This window comes from Pyrus communis, chromosome 7, assembly GCF_963583255.1.
Source record: "Pyrus communis chromosome 7, drPyrComm1.1, whole genome shotgun sequence".
In the NCBI taxonomy this organism is placed as follows: domain Eukaryota; kingdom Viridiplantae; phylum Streptophyta; class Magnoliopsida; order Rosales; family Rosaceae; genus Pyrus; species Pyrus communis.
This window is the reverse complement of record NC_084809.1, coordinates 15,786,464-15,805,048: the sequence shown is the minus strand read 5'-3', so window position 1 is coordinate 15,805,048 and position 18,585 is coordinate 15,786,464. Positions and strand designations below refer to the sequence as shown.

The following is an 18,585-nucleotide window of genomic DNA, read 5'->3' as shown; positions in this document are numbered from 1 at the left end:
CAACCAAGAAAGAAAGAAAAGAAAGGAACAACCTTTCGAACAATCAAAAACACTCGCACAAGAAAATATCGAGTAATTGTATCGTATCGATTAGCCGGAGTAACATATTTTGCATTAATTCCACACTCGCAGCATTCTCTAAAATTAAGAAACAAAAGAATAAGAATGTCATCTTACTGGTACATGTTCTATTTGGGTCTCATGCACTTGAGAAGAACGTCTACAAATTTCTTGTACATGTGCCGCTTTAGGTACATCCGCTCTACCTTTTCTCGTCCTTTCAGTCCCATTTGCTTCCTTAAAACTGGGTTCTTAAGATAAAACCGAAGATTTTCAGCGAGGCCATGGGTCCCGGATTGCCCCACAGGATGAAGCAGACCTGTTACATTGTGTTCAACAATCTCCTTTGTGCCTCCAGCTTCTGTTCCAACCACCTGCCCAGAGCAAAAACAGAGGAATTGTATTTGATCAAATGACCGAGATGTATTCGTGAGGCCATTTCGCTTCACAGATGCATGCATAAAAGTATCACTGTTTTTCGTCATTGCATAGCCGATTCTGAGATACTGACTTTACGTAGTTGTTAGAAAAGAAAGATTATGCCTTTGCAGATCTAAGGTTCGGTTAGCAAGACTAACTGTCAGCAGTAGACTTAGGATGAGGAATAAAATCAACTTGTATGTCATACCGGAAGACCGAATGCCATGGCTTCAATTGTCACTCTCCCAAAAGTTTCTCCCAGTCCCTGTGCACCGTTTGACAAATTGTGTTAGTTCTAAATGACATCGAATAATTGATCAAATACATACAAGCGTAAATAAAGTTTAACAAGATGGATCACCTGAGAGTTCATTGCATAAACGTCAGCTGCAGAGTATAATGCGGCTACACGTGTGGTTGCTGGAGTCCACAACACTGACTTTGACAAGTTTGAATGCTGAGACAGGAATCCTAAAAGTTCTTTGACATAAACGACCTTATTACTCTTAGATCCAACAGAACCAACAAGAAATTTAACAGACCGTTTGAGTGTTCCTCCTTTATCTGACAACACTTTCCTCTTATGAGTGACATCGAAAGTCAAAGCACCTGTACCATCAACAGAGGTATAGAGATTACTTAACGGAAAAATATTCTTCTGGGGTTCATTCAACTGGTCATCAGATTCCCTGGACGGTAGTAATCCATTTGATGATACACCATCTTTCAATTCTTGTAACAAAGCTCTCAAGTGATGTTTTCTACCCAAGGTAGAGCGGGCTTGGCGCTTACGTACGGGATTTTTTATCTTAGGATTATCTTTCAGAGGTTCTTCAATCATCAAGCGTGCTGAGTCAAGAAGCAAGAGCTGCCCCTTTCCAGGGTTTATACTGCTCAGAGTCATCACAAGCATATCATTATCGGTTAACCCCATTTCCTTTCTGACTGAATCTCGCAATAACTGTCTCTTCTCGAGCATCTTCTCAGTACTAGCAGATGGAGTATTGAGTGAACAAGCTATGCCAGCTACAAAGGCCAGCTCATCATTAATAGAGAGTGGTACAACAGCAGGTGGAGACCTAAGGTTAATCTTTTCTTCTTCACACCAGTCTTGCCATTGTTTAGACTGTGATTCTGATAGAAAAGCCAGCATTTTCACTCGGTTAAGCACAACCTTCGCGTGATCAAAGTATTCTCTCCGGTTTTCCATGATCCACCAAGCAATTTGACTTGCACCAGCTGGAAAATGATCCATGTATTGATCTGAAACAAGCAAACCAAGACAAATCATATCAGCTGCAAATTTAAGAATGGTTCTTTCTGTCCAGTCCCAAAATAGCAAATATGAATGTCACTTAGTTTAAAAAAAGTTTTAATACAAAAACCCACCAATGCAAAACAAACTAATAAAGTGTTAAAGGAATTTATGTATATACAAACTACTGAGGGAATACTGATTTCAAATTTATATCTGATGGCTTGCACAGAAAAATAAACGATGCATAAACACATCCTCAGACGGTAAAGGAAACCAGAGCATAATAATAACTTAGTCGATGTCATTGTTCTCCTAGAATGAAAAAACCCGTCTTACTTGCAGAAAACATGCATAGTTCCCACATCAATCTGTATGAAAGTAGATAAGAGTATTGGAGGACAGTACATGGTTTTCAACACAGGATAAATTACTTAGGCAATATATGTTGTTCCATCCACACGGTGCTGTAACATTTACATGGAAATCACTCTGGAGATTGGAGTCATCGGACCAATTTAACATGTTGATAAATATATGTTTTTACATGTATAACGTGTACTGCATGAGGCTGAACAGGTACTGAAATCTGTAACTACACAAGCACAAGACTCGATGGTAGATACAAAATCACTCCACTGGCTAGCATAGAAACATTGCAACATGTTATTACTGGAAACAATATGGAGGTATTGATAGTTAATGTCATACACTTAAAAAATTTTGAGATCAGCAAATGTATTAACTTAGTTCTTAAAATGGTTCTCACCAATCCATGATGCACACACTGCCGACCCGGCAATGACAAGATCTGCCTTCATAGCAGTTTTGAAGCTTTGTTTTTCTTTATCCTCAAGCACCTTGATTCTTCTCCTAGCTAGCTCTGGCATCAAACCACCCTTCTTGCTAAGAACTACAGCAGAAACCATGGCTCCACAGCTCAAAAGCTCTGTTGCTAACTCCATCATAGAAAGTGGAGCCCCAGTCATTGAAAGTTCATGGAATATTAATATAAATCTCCTAGACCAAACAAGACGTGCAAAGTCCCCCTTCCTGTCACAGGTTCCAGACCGTGTTTTAGGACTCCATTCTAAAATTCGATCCTCTAGAACGCCAAATGGACCAACAAGCATCCCATAAGTAGTGTTTGTCTTAGGAAGGTCCAATTCCTGCTCCTCTGTCTCATGGCTATCAACCTCCACTGCTTTCTTCTGATTACCTTGCCCTTTACCACGAAGACTACGAGCTCCTTTTTTACTCCTCTTTTTTGGACTTGCATTTCGATGAGATGAAACTCCATAATCCTTTTTTGTTGAAACTACACCTATCCTTTTACCATCTTCCACCTGATTTTCAGCGGTCTCATTCTTAACTTCCACAGAACTGTTGCTGGCAAGCAAATTTCTCTGCATATTCTGTTCATTGTCTGAGTTCCCATTCCTTGCTTTATTTCGAAACCCCAAGAAGTTATCCTTGTTATTGCTATGAGCCCAACTGGACTGAAAATAAACTCCCAGATAAGCCCAAAGAGTAATCAATAACAACCAAAACAATACCCGATTGCTCCGAAACCACTGTACACCACCACTACTTCTACCTTCTTTTTGTGGAGTACGGCTTGAATTCAATCTCCGAAATGAAGGAGAATTTCGAGGACTCGATCTTCCTGACAATATAGACTTAAAACTTCCAATTTCCCTCGAGGGTTTATATTCCACTCTAGTGCTATCCTCCATTGCTCTTTTTAAGTATTTTACAGCAGAAAAAAGCTCAAAGCACACATTCTTCGAAAATCATCAGATTCTCTTTTAACAGCTAAAATACCTCCAATAACACTCAAACAGCTCAAATTTTTACAGTGATTTACGTTTCTGCAACAATTAAGGATACAAAAAAGTTACTTTCTTTATACAGAAGAATGAGCAAATGTGTAGAATTAAAGACGCAAAAATTGCTTCCAGAGCCAAAAATTTCCTCAGCTGTCAGGAATCTTCTTTAAGTTCCTAAATAGCACACCGACTGAAATTTTAATCTGTTTACCATTACTTGGAAATCCCGGCAATCGAACGGAGTAGCTGCCTCCAGCATTCTACCCTAAACCCAAAAAATCAGCACGCAGATTCTATGTTAATTTAACATCCATCTCTAGGTCTGAAAATAGTATCACTGTAATTTGTAAAATCTCAACCAACTGGCAAAACACAGGAAAAAAATATCGAATTCATGTAAATCTTACCTGTCTGTACTAAAAATTAACAAAGTAAAAATCAAGATCCAAGTATTTTCATTTCTTTACTTTCTCGGTCTTCAAAGTTATCCGATCCTAATTCTCACTAACTTGACAGACTTGAGTCATTTTCTTTCTATCCATTTTCTCGGCAGCCAAACAGACCACAAAAGATTGACTGATTACTACTTACCAAGAAACAATGCAATTACATCAGAGCTCCTTCTCTTCCAAATGGTTTTTTCTTTCTTTCGGGAAGATTCGGTAAGCAAATACGAGCTTTGAGAGGAGAGAGAGATTATATGGATTTGCTGTATGCTCTCGCTCCGCAGCTGCGGCTCCAAGATCTCGACGTTTCTTCTTGAGAGGGAGAGAGAAGCACAAGTTGCAGGGTGAGTGAGTGTGAAATGGCTGACAGGTTTTACAGACAATTGGCATGTGTCTCAGCTCTCTATATTTTTCCAACACAATCTGATCGCACGTGCGAGTCTGTAAACGGATTCAAGAAGCGGGGATTCCCTGCGGCACTTTCTGGCTATTGGGAGGGCCATGAGTTTGGGTTACATGGACCGCATTTGGATCCAATACGGATTCTCTTTGTGAAAATTCTAATAGTTTTGATATCTTTTTCATTCATTTTACGTTGTTCGGTAAAAACTATTTTAAAATTTTCATTTAAATTTAAACACAAACAATTTTTAATAAAAATTAACCTCTCAATGTATCATAAACGGATAGATGTGAGGACCTGTAAAATCTGCACAAATAAGATGATCTTTATCCACGTGGACGAGAGTGCCTGGATTTTGGTCTGGGTCTTCTTCTTATTGACCTACGCTGAATAGAATTGTAACGGTCCCACGGAAATGTCGGTGGGGTCTCACAGCCAATCCTGGCCCTTCATCTGTACTGCCCTTCTAATAATCTGGCCCCACAAAACCCCTTAAAAACTTGCGAGTGTTCCGCAAGTGGCGGCAAGTGTCCGTTATTTTGGATAATTGCACGATCAAGCTTTGATTTCTTTATTTTGTTTGCGCTAAACCAACGTTAAAGTCAATCATTCATGCGTATTTGTATTTTAACGATTAGTGTATGTCATTTTTATCAACTGTAAACGACCTATGCCGACAATTGGTGTTAGCAAAAAATTAATGCTACGAAGGTTAAATTTTACACAAAATTTGCAAACTAAATTATGTATCACCAATAGAAAATGAGCACGTTTATTAACGTTTAAGTAATAATCCAATCATAAATTTCCATGTCATTTAGTTTACTAAAATTTATCTACAAATTTAGTCTCTCTAGCATTACTTTTAGCAAAATAGTTGTGTACATAGTTAAATTGTTGTATTTCGTAAATATATTTTTGGTTTAATTCGTATTTACACAATGAATACAATACATATAGGGATACAACCATGTAAAGTTGTCAATATAAATGCTGTAATTCCTAGGGCTTTATAAGGTAACTAAGCCCCTTTCTAAGTACCTTCCAAATCCAATATATCAAAACTACACACATCCACAGATAGTTGATTTTGTTTACAAAAGTTAACACTAATAATAAAGACATAACACAATCTGTATACCACAAATGATTCTAACTAGGACGGTGCCACGTGGCGGCACGTCTTTCTGGTGCGTAAGGCGCGTGCAAACTCGTGGCCTACCCTAAGGGTTTTTGGTGTTCTAAATCACGTGGCACCCTTTGTTTGTGCAAATTTGAAGCCTAAATGGCAATTTTGGATAATTTTTGATAGAATGACTACTAGACAAGCTTAGTTAAGCTGCATGTCACATCCAAATGTTTATTAGAGATTAAAAGGAGTCAGACAAGGAGCCTAACGAGGAAGGACGCTATACTTACCTGTGAGTGGATTCCTTCGAAAACTAGGGTTTACTTTAAATGACCAACAATATGATTAGTTTAAATGATATCTTGATACGATTGGTGATTTATTTTCACCACATGGTCTTCATACATATCGTATAGTTATATACTGCAGTAGGTTTATTGCAAGTACTAATATTTCTAGTAGAGGTTAGATTCGCTAGTAGACGCTAGTCATCGATCAAGTAGATGCCATTTCACTTGCTATACAACTTGATTGATATTGCGTGTTTGATTGAATTACTTTCTTTGATATGATGAGCGTTGTGTGATGTGAACCTTATTACTATTATGGTAGTATTATTATTTATGTAGTTTTCGACTCTATATGTGATTTCAAAACGGGAGTTAATATGCTCAAATGATTTTAACTAGATAAACTTGGTTCATTCTCACTTGGTTTGTTGACCCTCGAGACATAGCAAGAACAAGGAAAACCGTGGGAGTGACAAGTGGGCTTGCCAATGAGGTTTTCACTTACAGACTTGGTGATGGTTCCTCTACTACAATATTACCTAATTTGTAATATTCACGTAATCTTACTTTTAATTATGCACTGCACTACACTTTATTGTGTTAATTGTTATGCAAACTACTTTCTACTCTGAATTGATGTGATGTGATAATAATGGGATTGTATCCCTAAACATGTGTTCCCAAGTGGGAAGGTTGATTAGGATCGCTTAGTAGTTTACTTTTGAAATAAATAAAGAACATTTTAGTTCAAATTCATTCGCATCATTATTACCTTGCGTTATTAGGTTGACATTGTGACGACATCTTATGATGGAGTTATATCTTATATCAAGCCAACAGCCCAATGAACAATGTTTTATGGGATCACAAGCTTCACTAAAAATAAGTGGACAAAAATGCCCCCTCAAACAAAAAACTTCAAAAATAGTACAAAATAATCCATCAAATGTGGTAGGAGTATTTTCGTCATTTTAACAGTAATTTTTTAATAATTAATTAATTTTTTTGTACAGTTTTTTATTTATTTATTTTTATAATTAGTACCTCACAATAGACTAGCAATAATGTGATTCAATCAGTAGTTCATTAAATATTATTTTCTCTATTTTTAAACACGTTCAAAACATTGCGTATAATACCGGTTATAAAAAAAAGTTTTTCGCACACGCATAATAATGTGATTAAATTAGTTATCAAATGATTATTTTTTTTATTTTAAACAAACGATATTATCTACACTAAAGAGGAGGGGTAGACTTAGCCTTATAATAGACTACTAATAATGTGATTCAATCAGTTGTTTACTAAATATTATTTTCTCTATTTTTAATGTAAATTCAATAGAAACCGATTTTATTAAGTGAATTCAGCTACTTTGATTAGTTTATGAGGGATTTCTTCTAGCATGATCTAAGATTATTCATTTCCTTCAAATATTTGACTTTTCTTCTGTTAATTTACGCATATAAATACATTTAAAACGTCTAAATCGCATGTAGCACGCCGTGATTCAAAAAATACCTTCTGGACACACTAAAGCTAGTTATCAATTTAATGGTGGTGAGCACATAACCACCTCGTAACTTTTGATTATCGAGGACAGGCATTAATGCACATATATATGGGCATTTTGGTATTTTGGTTAAACAAATCATTGTCATTCAGGTCAGGTAAGCAGTCAATGTCAGATTTAATCGTTAAACTTGTATCATGTTGTCCATTTCTAAGATTTAAGTACCCATTAGCATCCAAATCATGCTGCAACCAATATGCCTTCAAATCTGCGACGACCTTCGATCAGGAGGCGGATGGTCGACTGCCCTGGCCGCCTCAGACCACACAACCCAGATCGAAGGCTGCCGCGGTCGCCGTCCTTAGACCGGGCCACTTGAAGATGTCATTTGCTTCGTTCTCACCAGAAAAAATAAAAAATAAATAATAAATAATAAAAAAATAAAAACATGGATTACCGATTACACTTAACAAAAAATCTCAGCTAAAAATTTCCAATTAAACATAATTAATTCACTTATCAAGGCAAACAGTGATTACATTATCGACAGTTCAATAATCAAGAAACTCTACTCTTCAAATATTCAAGCAGGTTCAAACTCCCCAGCTAAACAAGGAAAATAAACTAACACAAAGGTCTTTCAACAATATAAATAAACAAAAAAACCAATGCATCTATATATGTAAAAATTAAAAAAAATTAAAAAAAAAACCTTTTGAAACTCCGACCGACGGAACTGCTGCTGCACAACAATTCTTTGTACTTTTTTTTCCATTTTCTTTATATAGTAGTTTATGAGGAGGCCCGTCTTCATTTCTCACGAGCTTTTCGATAAAAAACCAAACCACAAGAAAACCTGAAAACAGCAAAAGAGAAGGTATCGCACAACTGTCAACGCCAATTCACAAGGACAAAGATGTTAAAAGTCATTTCAATTGAGACCGTTTCCTACCGAACATGTAAACAAGGAATGCCACCCGTCAAGCCGCAAATGTTGATCTTAGGTTGAGTACAGCATGAGCAGGTGTTTGTCATACATAACTGCTAGAACAGGGGGAACGGAGAAACAGAAGAAAACTTTGTCAAATACAACTAAATAATATCACAAAGCCGTAAAATACATTCAGCAATATGACGATAAAACTTTATCAAATCTTCCCGATGGTCTAAGTACAGAATAAGAAAACTAGTCACAATTGTGGTTGTAGTGTCCAATTCTCGACAATACAAATAAATGAATTTTAGTTCTCCACCTAAAGGCCTTTCCAAATTATTTAATTGTTCATTCGTGTTTGTTCATAAAACATAGAAGGCCATTACTTGTGGAAGAAATTTGAGCTATCCATATAGAATTATCACTTTGAGATGTCAAGCACTAAATATATGTAAAACCAAATTAACGAAAGACCAAGGCCCTACCTAAGATATCTTGGAACACAGTGGCCCAAAGTGCCCCAGAACATAAGCTGAAGATCACAAAGGGCTGAACGAAGGACTGCATCACCAAATAAACACAACTTAGAATTTTGTGACTCCCACAGCAGAAAATTTAAATTCGGGCAAAGATGGAACCTTTATCTGCTTATTCAAACAAGCTCCGTTTTATTTTGAAGTACTTCACTGGCCACATTCATCTGTGAGTATCTGTACGTGAGAAGAAATAAAAAACATTCAGATCGCATCAAAAGGTAGAAATCTAAACCATGCACCCTCACCACTCTAGCCCAACCCTGGATAAGTCAAAGAAAGTCTGGCAAACAAATAATTAGCGCAAGAAAACATGAGGTATGACTTGCCTGCGAGGCTTGTTTTGTCGCTGCCCATATTCATCTCCCGCAATCTCTGTAAAAGAAAAAACTATGTTAATACCAAATCATAACAATAAATTAAAAGTATTTAATGCCCAACTCAATGGCCAAGAGTTAAAAAAGTAGGAAGCAGAGGCAAAGTGTAAGATAATGCTGTACCAGGCTTTTGTGAAGGCTTCCATTCGTTATTGGTTTTATTTGAATTTTTCTCTTTGCTGCAAATTAACGAAGATTATTTAGAATGGTAGATAGAGATGTTAAATAAAATATAGGATCTTCTGACCACGTGGCAATAAAAAGACCACTTAAACAATTATTTCAACTTCAACAAGGGAAATTTAACCAAGACAGACAGTTAAATAAATAAACAGACAACAAGAAGATAAAAAGGAACCACATAATATTAAACGAGACAAATCTAACAAACAAGCTAAGTAAAATATGATACAGGAGAGGCCATTATCTCAGAATCAAAACTATCAAAGAGGCACCAAACCACCAACCTCAAGGAACCCACAGAAGATGTTTGTCCTGATGGGCGAGCATGATAAGAACCATCAACAGTAATATAGGGAGGGCAATATGTTGCCCCCAATGGTCCTCCAGCACCCGCCAATACAGGTAACCTGAAAAAATTCAAACAATTACCACCATAGATCTTTCTCAAACTAAAGGAATCACCCCTTTATACTGCACTCCATTCTCATAGCAATATTTGAAGATATTTTTCCAAGACAGATATGACATTGAAGCAGTTCCTACGCACACAGCAATGAAGTATAAAGAAAAGATATTTGAATATAATTTTCTTTATAGCAGACAATAATTTCTAATGCAAAGTAGTCAACCACTAACTGAACTAAATAAGATATCTACTTCCCATAAACAAGAAGATCTAAAAGAAGACAAGACAACAGATAGAACCATACTGACATTAAAATAATTCCCATACCATGTCATTTCGCCCGAATTTCCTAAACCGCCAAGTTGTGGCTGAGCAACATATCCAGGGAATGCCATGCCAACAGCAGGAACTCCCATACCCCCAGTATGCTGGCCACCAAATTGCATGACTGCACAATCATCGAACCAGATGAGATCTCAAATTATAATCTATTGAAAGCTTAAGTGTTAGAAAACGAAACAAGCTAACATGCACTAATAATTTAGTCTCTATATTCTAGCTACTGTCAGTCACTGTCGATAAACAGTTCAGAGAACAACGTGGTATAATCATAAACAGTTCAGAGAAGCAGTGAAAATGTTTTCTTAGGTTACAGTGCAGGGCAAAAATTGGTAATTAGTCTAGATTATGGTTTATTTTTCATTTCTACAATTAAGGGAAACTCTAATTCTGGAGAAATTGATAAACAGAAAGGTAATCCAATCCAATACACTTACCAGGCAAAAAGGCTGGAGTACCAGGAAAGTTAATATCTCCATGATTAACATCCATACTCCCAGTGGGTCCCATAACCGGAGCTCCGCCATACGTAAGAGTGCCCCTTCCACTACCCTGAACACTGCCTTTTCCCTTCGCAACCAGGGCACCTTGAGATTTACTTGAATCTGAAGGTGATTCAACTTCTTCCGATTTGAAGGAATTTGATGACATGGTTGTTTTGGGCGGAGAGGAAGCTTGAGATCCACTTCCAGGGCGTTGTCCCATCTGCTGAGCAGGAGCTTGCAGAGCCAGTTGAGATCGATTTTGAGCAGGATTGCGCCGAACAGCATGGAGATGTGTTGATGGAGAAGCTCTTGCCATTTGGTTCTGAGACACTGGTTGATAACTCATCTGTCCTGGGATAACGCCCCTTCCTTGAACCCTAGACTGGGGAGCTTGAGTGGTATTTACAAATGACCCAGAAGGTGACATTTGTATGTTAGTCAAAGTCTTCCCAGCAGCTGGGTTGATAGAGTCATTAATATAAAGCTTGTCCATATCAACAGATTCAGCTATATTCTTCCCTCGCACCAATGCATTGGTTTGGGGCACATTGAAACTCTCCCGCATGACAGAAGACCGAACATTTCTCTTACCACTCCCAGACTGTACATCCCGCTTTTGGGTAAGAGTGATGTCTTTATTGGAACTGGAAGAAGCTGATGGGTAAAAAGGAGGAGAAGCTGAATTCAAGCTTGAGGCAAAGACATTTTTCCCAGCAAAAACTTGGTCAGATTGTGCATTTGAGTTGGGAGTAAATGTTCTCTCTGAATTACTTTGTATGTTTTTCTCGGCAGGCCTTCCAAACCTGAAAATAACATCAATGTGACAGTTAATTATAAACAAATCATAGAATAACAAAGAAAGTATTAGTACCATAAGAATCCGTTGTACTCACTGCTTGTTTTGTGTTGGCTGTGCCTGTCTGTTATTCCTAAAAGCCGGTTCATACCTCCTGGGCCCTCTCCCTCTCACACCCTTGGATACCTGTAGATTATTATTGTCATATTCTTTAGACCTGTTTCCTCTGGTACTCCCACGATCAATACCTCGGTTTCTTCCGCGACCTACATAAGGACCCTTCAAAGGTTTCTTTCCCTGCATTAGTAAGCATTCCACATAAGAAAGTCAGATGAGAGATGAAAAAAGATCTGTAGAAATATTCTGCAGTATGACCATGTATACAACTATTACCTCTTCGTAGTGCCTTTCCTGCAAAGTAATCTCTTCAAACTTATCGTGCCCCCATTTCCTTTCATCTTTGGACTCCCACAGCTTCCTTCCACCATGTGTTCGCCTACTAAAAGAAGAATAATTCAAATTATTACAGTGCTATTCACCATAACTAGACCCATAAAAACTAAAACCAATGAGAGGCAATTCCAAAAAGGAAACTTTAGATATCAATGTTAAAATAATGTTATACTGTAGGAACCCCAGAGTAAAATACTAGGTTTGGCATAGAAAGTTTGGATGGGTTATCACACAAGGAAAAAGCAATTATGTCCATCCATGTTTTCATTTTATTTCAATATTAAACAAATCAACATATAATCCACCAAAATTTCCTCAACTTTTATCATACAAGTAACCACAGCATCAAAATAAAAATGGCAAATCATTGTTTGACACAGCAGTCATGATGAGCAAATGCAGTACTTTTTTGTTCTTTTGATAGCAAAGACTGGGACAACAAAAAGGAGGTAGCCCTATAGCATCTGTGGGAAATTCAACTTGAGGCCTATGCTTACGAGGTGCATCTCAACCCGTCCAACAACAGGACAAACCCCTGGGGGTTGTGAGCCATTGTGGTGTTCACAAAACTTTGCCAAGTGTGACAATGCAAAATAAAATAATGGATACACAGAGAAGAGATATCGATTTACACTAACTTGCGATAAAGCAGCGTCCAATTTCGCGCACTAAACCTTATGAAAATCGTAAACAATCACTTCCGTGTAGGAATGAAACTGCGATGTCCACATCTATACAATGAAAGTGCAGATGATGTTTTAAGATCAACTAAATTCTACCATAAATCCTTTTAACCAATTCCACTGTTTAAACGAAGCTTGCTTGAGTGAAAAACACACCAAATATGTGAGGTAACTATCACCTTGGCATGTCCAAGAATGTACTTTCAACCAAAATAATTTAACTAACACAAAACACATAAGAAAAGTAAACTAATGGGTAAGACGAATAACATTAATAAATAAATAAATAAAGGAAAAAATGCCAATGGAAAAACAATGATACATAACGAAGCCACCACCACAGCTGCACAAGTTTACTTCCATAGTACAACAGTACAACTCCCACCTGCAAAACTAAACCTACATTCACACTGAAGGAAAATACAATTATAAATAAATACCTGTGCCGACCACCAGAATTGTCCCTGAAACGGTCATCATGCATATAAAATGCACCCGCTGTCGGCACTGCGAATGGCTCATTCTCCTTCTTCTCTTCCCCTTCTTCGACCTGATTACCCCCATTCCCATCCACGGACCCTTCCACAGACCTCCGCCCATCACCTTCCATTTCCTTAACAGCCAAAACCTCAACCCTGCCACCTGTCTCGCCTTCACGGCCGCTTTCCTGATATCCTTCCAAGTCCTCTTCTTCCACAACTTCTTCCTCAACCTCTTCTTCTTCATCAATCTCTTCTTCTTCATCCTCTAGTTCTTCGTCATCATCGTACTCAGCCGCCCCACCCTGATCATCCGATTCATCGGAGTGAACCACGGCCCTTGGATCCACCCTTGGCTTCTCCCTCACCTCCTCTTCACCTTCCTCCTCATCGCTCGCCGCTGCTCTCCTCCGCATCGCCAGAGATCGCTTCGCTTCCTCCGGATCACTGTCATAATCCGCATCCTCCTCACCCACCGAAGCCATCAATTCAACTCTAAACCAACAAAAACCCTAAATCCCAACCAATGAAATCTCCAACAAAAAAAACCCTAAACAATCCAAGACTTCCCCAACAAAAATCAAACACCAACCGCACAAATCTTAACTCAGATAAACCCCAACCTTCGTGGAAATTCAAACGCGAATTCGAAAAAACCAAAGCCCTCAATCAAAAACCGGTAAAGACCAAAATTTCGCGGGAATCAACCCCAAATATGTACATTACCTTAAAATCGAAACCCTAGGAGTTGGAATTGGGAAAAACTAGGGATTTGGGATCTTACCCGTGAAAACCCTACAGAGAGATTTTGGGGCTTTTGGACGACGATGCCGTCACAAATTGAAAGAGGAAAGACCTGGAGAGGAGTTAAGATTTCGATGAAACATATAATTACGGAAATATCCGGGGCAGTAAGGTTGTTGTGCAGGGGTATTTTGGGAATTGCACAAGTTGTAGTCACTAGTCACAGACTCACTGGTCTGGAGAGGGAGTGAGGCCGACGCGAGGTAATTTCCATAACTAAGGTCTGGTTTGGCACTGAGGTGGTTCTGAAAAAAGTTAGTATAAAAAAAGCTGTGAGCTATTTTTGTGTTTGGTAAACATTCAGCTTCAGCTTTTTTTCACAGTTTTAGATGAAAAAAAGCCAAAAACAAGAAGATGCAAAACCCAGCTTTGAAAAACTGATTTTTTTTCACATCTGTTTTACATAAAAGTTTACCAAACACCATAATACTACTTTTTTTTTTCAAAAGCACTTTTACAAAAAAGTTTACCAAACACTCTGCTGCTTTATTTCACAGCTGCTTATTCTCACAGCATAACAGAAACAGCTTTTTTTTAAAGCACAGTAATACCAAACCAGCCCTAAGCATGAGATGCCTTATTCTCACATGTGGACCGGCTTACGTTTGTTGGGTGCTCTCAACCAATCAATTTCTGCCATTTTTGTATCTGGAAAGTCGGGGTGTGATCCAAATTCAGCATTTTTTTTGTTTTTGTTTCTTTTCTGCATTTTTCCTTTTTTTTTACCTTATTTTTCCTCTCTCAGAATTTAAAAGTACCACTTAATATTACAGTTTAGTAGTATTCAACTTTATTTGTAAGTGGGAGATTTTATGTTCGATTCTCGGTAAAAACAAATTTGAATCACATTATTGCTAACTTATTGTGAGGTTAAGTCTATCTCATATCTCTTATATTTAATATAGATAATATCGTTTGTTTAAAAAATAAAAATTCAAAAGCAATTTTATAGGAGTAAAGAGAAAAGGGAAAATGATATGATTGCTTTATCCAATACCAGATGAAATTTTTTACAGGGTGTAATTGAAAAAATATTGTTTTAAGAGTTTAGTTATTATGACCCTCAACCTTCAAATAAACTAACCTCGTCTTTCATGTTAGTTTGTACATCAATTTCATCGTCGTCGTTAAATTTGTTTTTTAAATTTTTTGTTAAACTTGATCCTGTGGTGTGCATATAATTTCTTTTTAATTTTTGCTCGTTGGCCATGACACGGTAATATGATTAAGTTTAGGTACATTGGCAAAAAGTTCCTAAACCCTAAACCTAGGATGATTCTAGGTACATGACAAAAAAATCAACATTCACTCATAATTACAACAAAATGGTGCTTTAGTGATGAATTTCTTGGCTATAATAATTTTCCTCACCAAAAGACACTTTCATTGTGGGTTCCCTTATGATCATAACACTATAATGTCTAATTTGGGGTCTCTAAACCTCTAATTCTTAGACTGCAAGTTCTTACAAGTCACATGCAACTCTAACAACATTTTATCTAAATTACATGACGATCCAATGGTTAGATCGACAACCCTCACATAAGTAATGGCGATTATTGTAACGATCCTTCCCCAATTTTACGGTTTTTATAATTTTAATAAGTGAATGTACGAAAATGCCCTTCGAGGTAAATGCATTGATTTTGTTTGACTGCCTTATTGTGTCACATAAGAATCATTTTCTTGATGTATTTGGGTAGTACTCGTTGCTACGAACACGTGGGCGCAAACAGAATGTAATTTGGAGTTGTAACGAAGATTTTACGAACCTTTAGACGTTGAGGGCATTTTAATAATTTGCCATTTGAAATACATGTTGTATCTGGAGTAGTGTGCCATGTGGGACCCACAGATTGGTCCCTAATCTTCTGGAACTCTCCTTCGCTTCTTTCTCTCCCGTGACTCTCTTCTCTCTCCCTTAACTCCCATTCTCTCACTTTCTCTCGACTCCCTTTCTTCCCGTAGAAACCAAACCAGCACCAATCATTTTTCCAGCAAATTAGACACTGAAAACATCATAATCATGTCCCCAGCACCCTTGGAATTGTGAATGAAATCACTAGGGTTGCCTCTTTTCAGCTCTTTCTTAGGCTCTCTCGAGTGGGTTTGCACTCTGTTATGCTCTTAGTTTATCTTCTCTTGGCTTCTTTCTATGGATTAATCCTTGTTCTACGCTCATGCTCTTTCCATGAGGAAGACTTGCCCTTGATGATGGAACAATCCCTAGTTGGGTTTCGAGAATTTTTGTGGCCAAAGGCAAGTTAGAATTCACTTTTAGGAGCCGTGGGTTTCCCTTCTGTTTCAAATAATTTTTAGCCATATTTTGCACTCTAAACAGGTATAGATCGATTCTTCTTGTCAATTAGATAAATTTTCATGTTTGGATCGTATGATTTGGTTTAAAAATGAGAAAACTATAACGATTTAAGGTTTGCCTAGTTTCTGGCAACCTTCGCCACTTTCAAGGTGTTTTTCGACCAAAACACGGCGAGATAGCCACCGTGCAAGGTACCAATCTCTTCCTCTCATTGAAAACTATGATTTCCATTTTTGAATCACTTAATTTTCTAGAGTATTGACAAAGTTATGGACGTTGAAAGGTTACCCAGAAATTCTGGCGAGTTACCAATTTTCCCGCGGACAGCCGTCTTTCAGGCCATTTTTTGGCCACCTCCAGCCACCATTGGGACTCCAAGTAGGTATAAATTTGTTCTACAATTCTCTATCTTCAATTGGGTATATTATGGGTCGAATTTGGTTGAGAAACAAGTGAGATATGGAGTTCTAAAAATTACCCCAGAAATCTGCAAAATCTGCAGAATCCGACGAAGTTCCATTAAGGTCCGCCACTTGATTAGAATAGTAATCGACGATCCGACAGTTGGATTGTCACCAAACTCTAATACATTATAGTACATAATATTTGAGGACCATAAGAACTTACGTATCGAGGATTCGACGTACGGATCTTCCTGAATTAGATTTGTAAATTCATAAAATAAAATGTTAACCGCCATTTGAAATTATAATTGGTGGAGATCCAATGGTGGGATCGTAATGAAACTTTAGTATGATGTTTTAGAAGCATAATGTGGATATTTGGAAGTTACGGATCGGAAATCTGAGGTGTGGATCTTCTAGATCGAGTTACGTAGGGTTGTAGACACTACCGTCGATCTTTGACTGACGGTTGACTTTTGGTCAATGAGTCTCAAATCATCTAGAACGTCCTTGGGGATGTGTTTTATGCAAGTTACGTGTTCTATATATACGTATATATGTTTTCCATTTTCCTAGAAATGGTTTTAAATGGATTTACGTTTTTAAATGCCATGTCAATTGCATTACATTTTAGTATATGCATTAGTACAAATATGCATATTATTGCATGATGCTGCGGACGCCCATGTAAGCTTTAGGTGAGTGCATATTGATGATAGTAATTGCAGTGTGTATGGTTATGTTTGGATGCATTTAGTGTTCATTATCCTGCACCCCGGTGTTAGTGCTTTGCTCGAGGCCAGGGCTTAGTCTTCATGTGATCGTTTACCTCCCGCACCACACGCTTACCTTGGATCCAAGGCAGGTGCCAACCTCTCGTACAGACCACATTAGGTGGTTCCGACTCATATGTGACTTGCGATACTTTGCACAACCTTCACGTGATCGTAATACTTGAGCGTACTTTTTTACACCCAGCCTATCGTACAGACCACATTAGGTGGTTCCAACTTGTGTGTAGGAATAGGTTGATGAGCTATAAGCTCAGCCGTACAGGTCACGTTAGGTGACTTCGGCTGACATATCAGTTTACATTGATTTATTTCACCTGACTTACTTATTTCATTGCTGAGATACTTGACATGGCATATACTTGGTTTTCACTACTCTTGAGCATGATTTCTACATAAGTATGTATTATTATTTTCTGGAAACTATACGGGTTTTACAACAAGGGGTTATAACGTTTTCAAAAGGTTTTTATTAAAACTTTATTTTTAGGCCCACTCACCCTTATTTTTTGCCTCTCCAGGTTTTAGCTGCTGAAAGTTCGTATCGACGAGGATTCTTGGCGAATCTCAGTATAAGTGGCTATTTCTGAGGGTATGATCCTTGACCATAATACTGTACTTTACTTATGCTCTGACGTCAAGTGTGAAATGGGTTCATTCCCGCTCACAGTGCACTCTTGTCTTTGGGCACTTTTATGTTTAAATTTATTCACATTTTCCACATCATTATACCTTATGGCTTCGTCACCTTCCAGGTGAGGTGTTGGCCAGCACAACTCGATTCGAAGTCTTAGTGGACATTCCAGGTCAGGGTTTGTCAATTACAACTTTAAGATCTAATGCTTGAATTCCACAAAACTGTTATAGGTTCACATATAGGAGGCCAACAATGTAGATAAACCCGTACAGAGGCCTTATAGGCCACCACACACAGCAACATCTGTAGTGGTTTGAGTAATTATACGATATTAACAAATTAACAAAATTTCTGATGTAGTTAGACGATATGAATGACACTGATGCGTAAAGGTAAATTTTGAGGACGACACTAGTCAATTTTGAACTTAAGGGACAAAAATAAGGCCTTTTGAAAACATCACGGACTATTTGCTCCTTTTTTTTTAATGCAATAATATTCTAGTTTAATTAGGGAAAGCAGAGAAGGAATACTACCGACAAATGAGTCTCACTTAAACCTACGACTTACAAGTGAATAAAAACTACTAGACCTAAGATCATAGTTATGCATAATA

The 18,585-nt window shown here is 37.7% G+C and overlaps 2 protein-coding genes across 7 annotated transcripts; both read right to left on the bottom strand.

The window, feature by feature from the left end:
• Positions 1–68: 68 nt before the first annotated feature.
• LOC137738913 (uncharacterized) lies at positions 69–4,401 on the bottom strand. Of its 2 annotated transcripts, none has more exons than XM_068478382.1 (5): positions 4,156–4,401; positions 2,505–3,829; positions 842–1,743; positions 689–745; positions 69–434 (listed from the first exon to the last, which is right to left on the bottom strand). In XM_068478382.1, the coding sequence occupies exons 2-5, from the start codon at positions 3,469–3,471 to the stop codon at positions 189–191; spliced, it is 2,172 nt and encodes a 723-aa protein (XP_068334483.1). In that variant the 5' UTR covers positions 3,472–3,829; positions 4,156–4,401; the 3' UTR covers positions 69–188. The 2 variants fall into 2 exon arrangements, with proteins under 2 accessions (XP_068334483.1, XP_068334484.1); XM_068478383.1 differs by having other exon boundaries at positions 2,505–3,606.
• Positions 4,402–7,824: 3,423 nt separating this feature from the next.
• On the bottom strand, positions 7,825–13,861 carry LOC137739983 (protein MLN51 homolog). 5 transcript variants are annotated; one of them, XM_068479754.1, is made up of 12 exons: positions 12,975–13,861; positions 11,792–11,897; positions 11,496–11,695; positions 10,555–11,405; positions 10,106–10,226; positions 9,657–9,779; positions 9,313–9,368; positions 9,142–9,187; positions 8,918–8,989; positions 8,765–8,840; positions 8,298–8,389; positions 7,825–8,201 (listed from the first exon to the last, which is right to left on the bottom strand). In XM_068479754.1, the coding sequence occupies exons 1-9, from the start codon at positions 13,496–13,498 to the stop codon at positions 8,932–8,934; spliced, it is 2,085 nt and encodes a 694-aa protein (XP_068335855.1). In that variant the 5' UTR covers positions 13,499–13,861; the 3' UTR covers positions 7,825–8,201; positions 8,298–8,389; positions 8,765–8,840; positions 8,918–8,931. The 5 variants fall into 5 exon arrangements, with proteins under 5 accessions (XP_068335855.1, XP_068335857.1, XP_068335854.1 ...); XM_068479756.1 differs by having other exon boundaries at positions 8,323–8,389; XM_068479753.1 differs by having other exon boundaries at positions 8,298–8,386.
• Positions 13,862–18,585: the final 4,724 nt, after the last annotated feature.

Bases quoted from the DNA above. Each gene is read 5' to 3' on its own strand.
- LOC137738913 (XM_068478382.1), bottom strand. From the start codon at position 3,471: ATGGAGGATAGCACTAGAGTGGAATATAAACCCTCGAGGGAAATTGGA. The intron at 1,744-2,504 runs GTGAGAACCATT...TGCTTGTTTCAG, and splicing joins AGTGTGTGCATCATGGATTG to ATCAATACATGGATCATTTT. The intron at 746-841 runs GTGATCCATCTT...AACGGTGCACAG, and splicing joins TTTATGCAATGAACTCTCAG to GGACTGGGAGAAACTTTTGG.
- LOC137739983 (XM_068479754.1), bottom strand. From the start codon at position 13,498: ATGGCTTCGGTGGGTGAGGAGGATGCGGATTATGACAGTGATCCGGAG. The intron at 10,227-10,554 runs GTAAGTGTATTG...ATGATTGTGCAG, and splicing joins TACTCCAGCCTTTTTGCCTG to TCATGCAATTTGGTGGCCAG. The intron at 9,369-9,656 runs GTTGGTGGTTTG...GTTAATTTGCAG, and splicing joins TCTTCTGTGGGTTCCTTGAG to CAAAGAGAAAAATTCAAATA.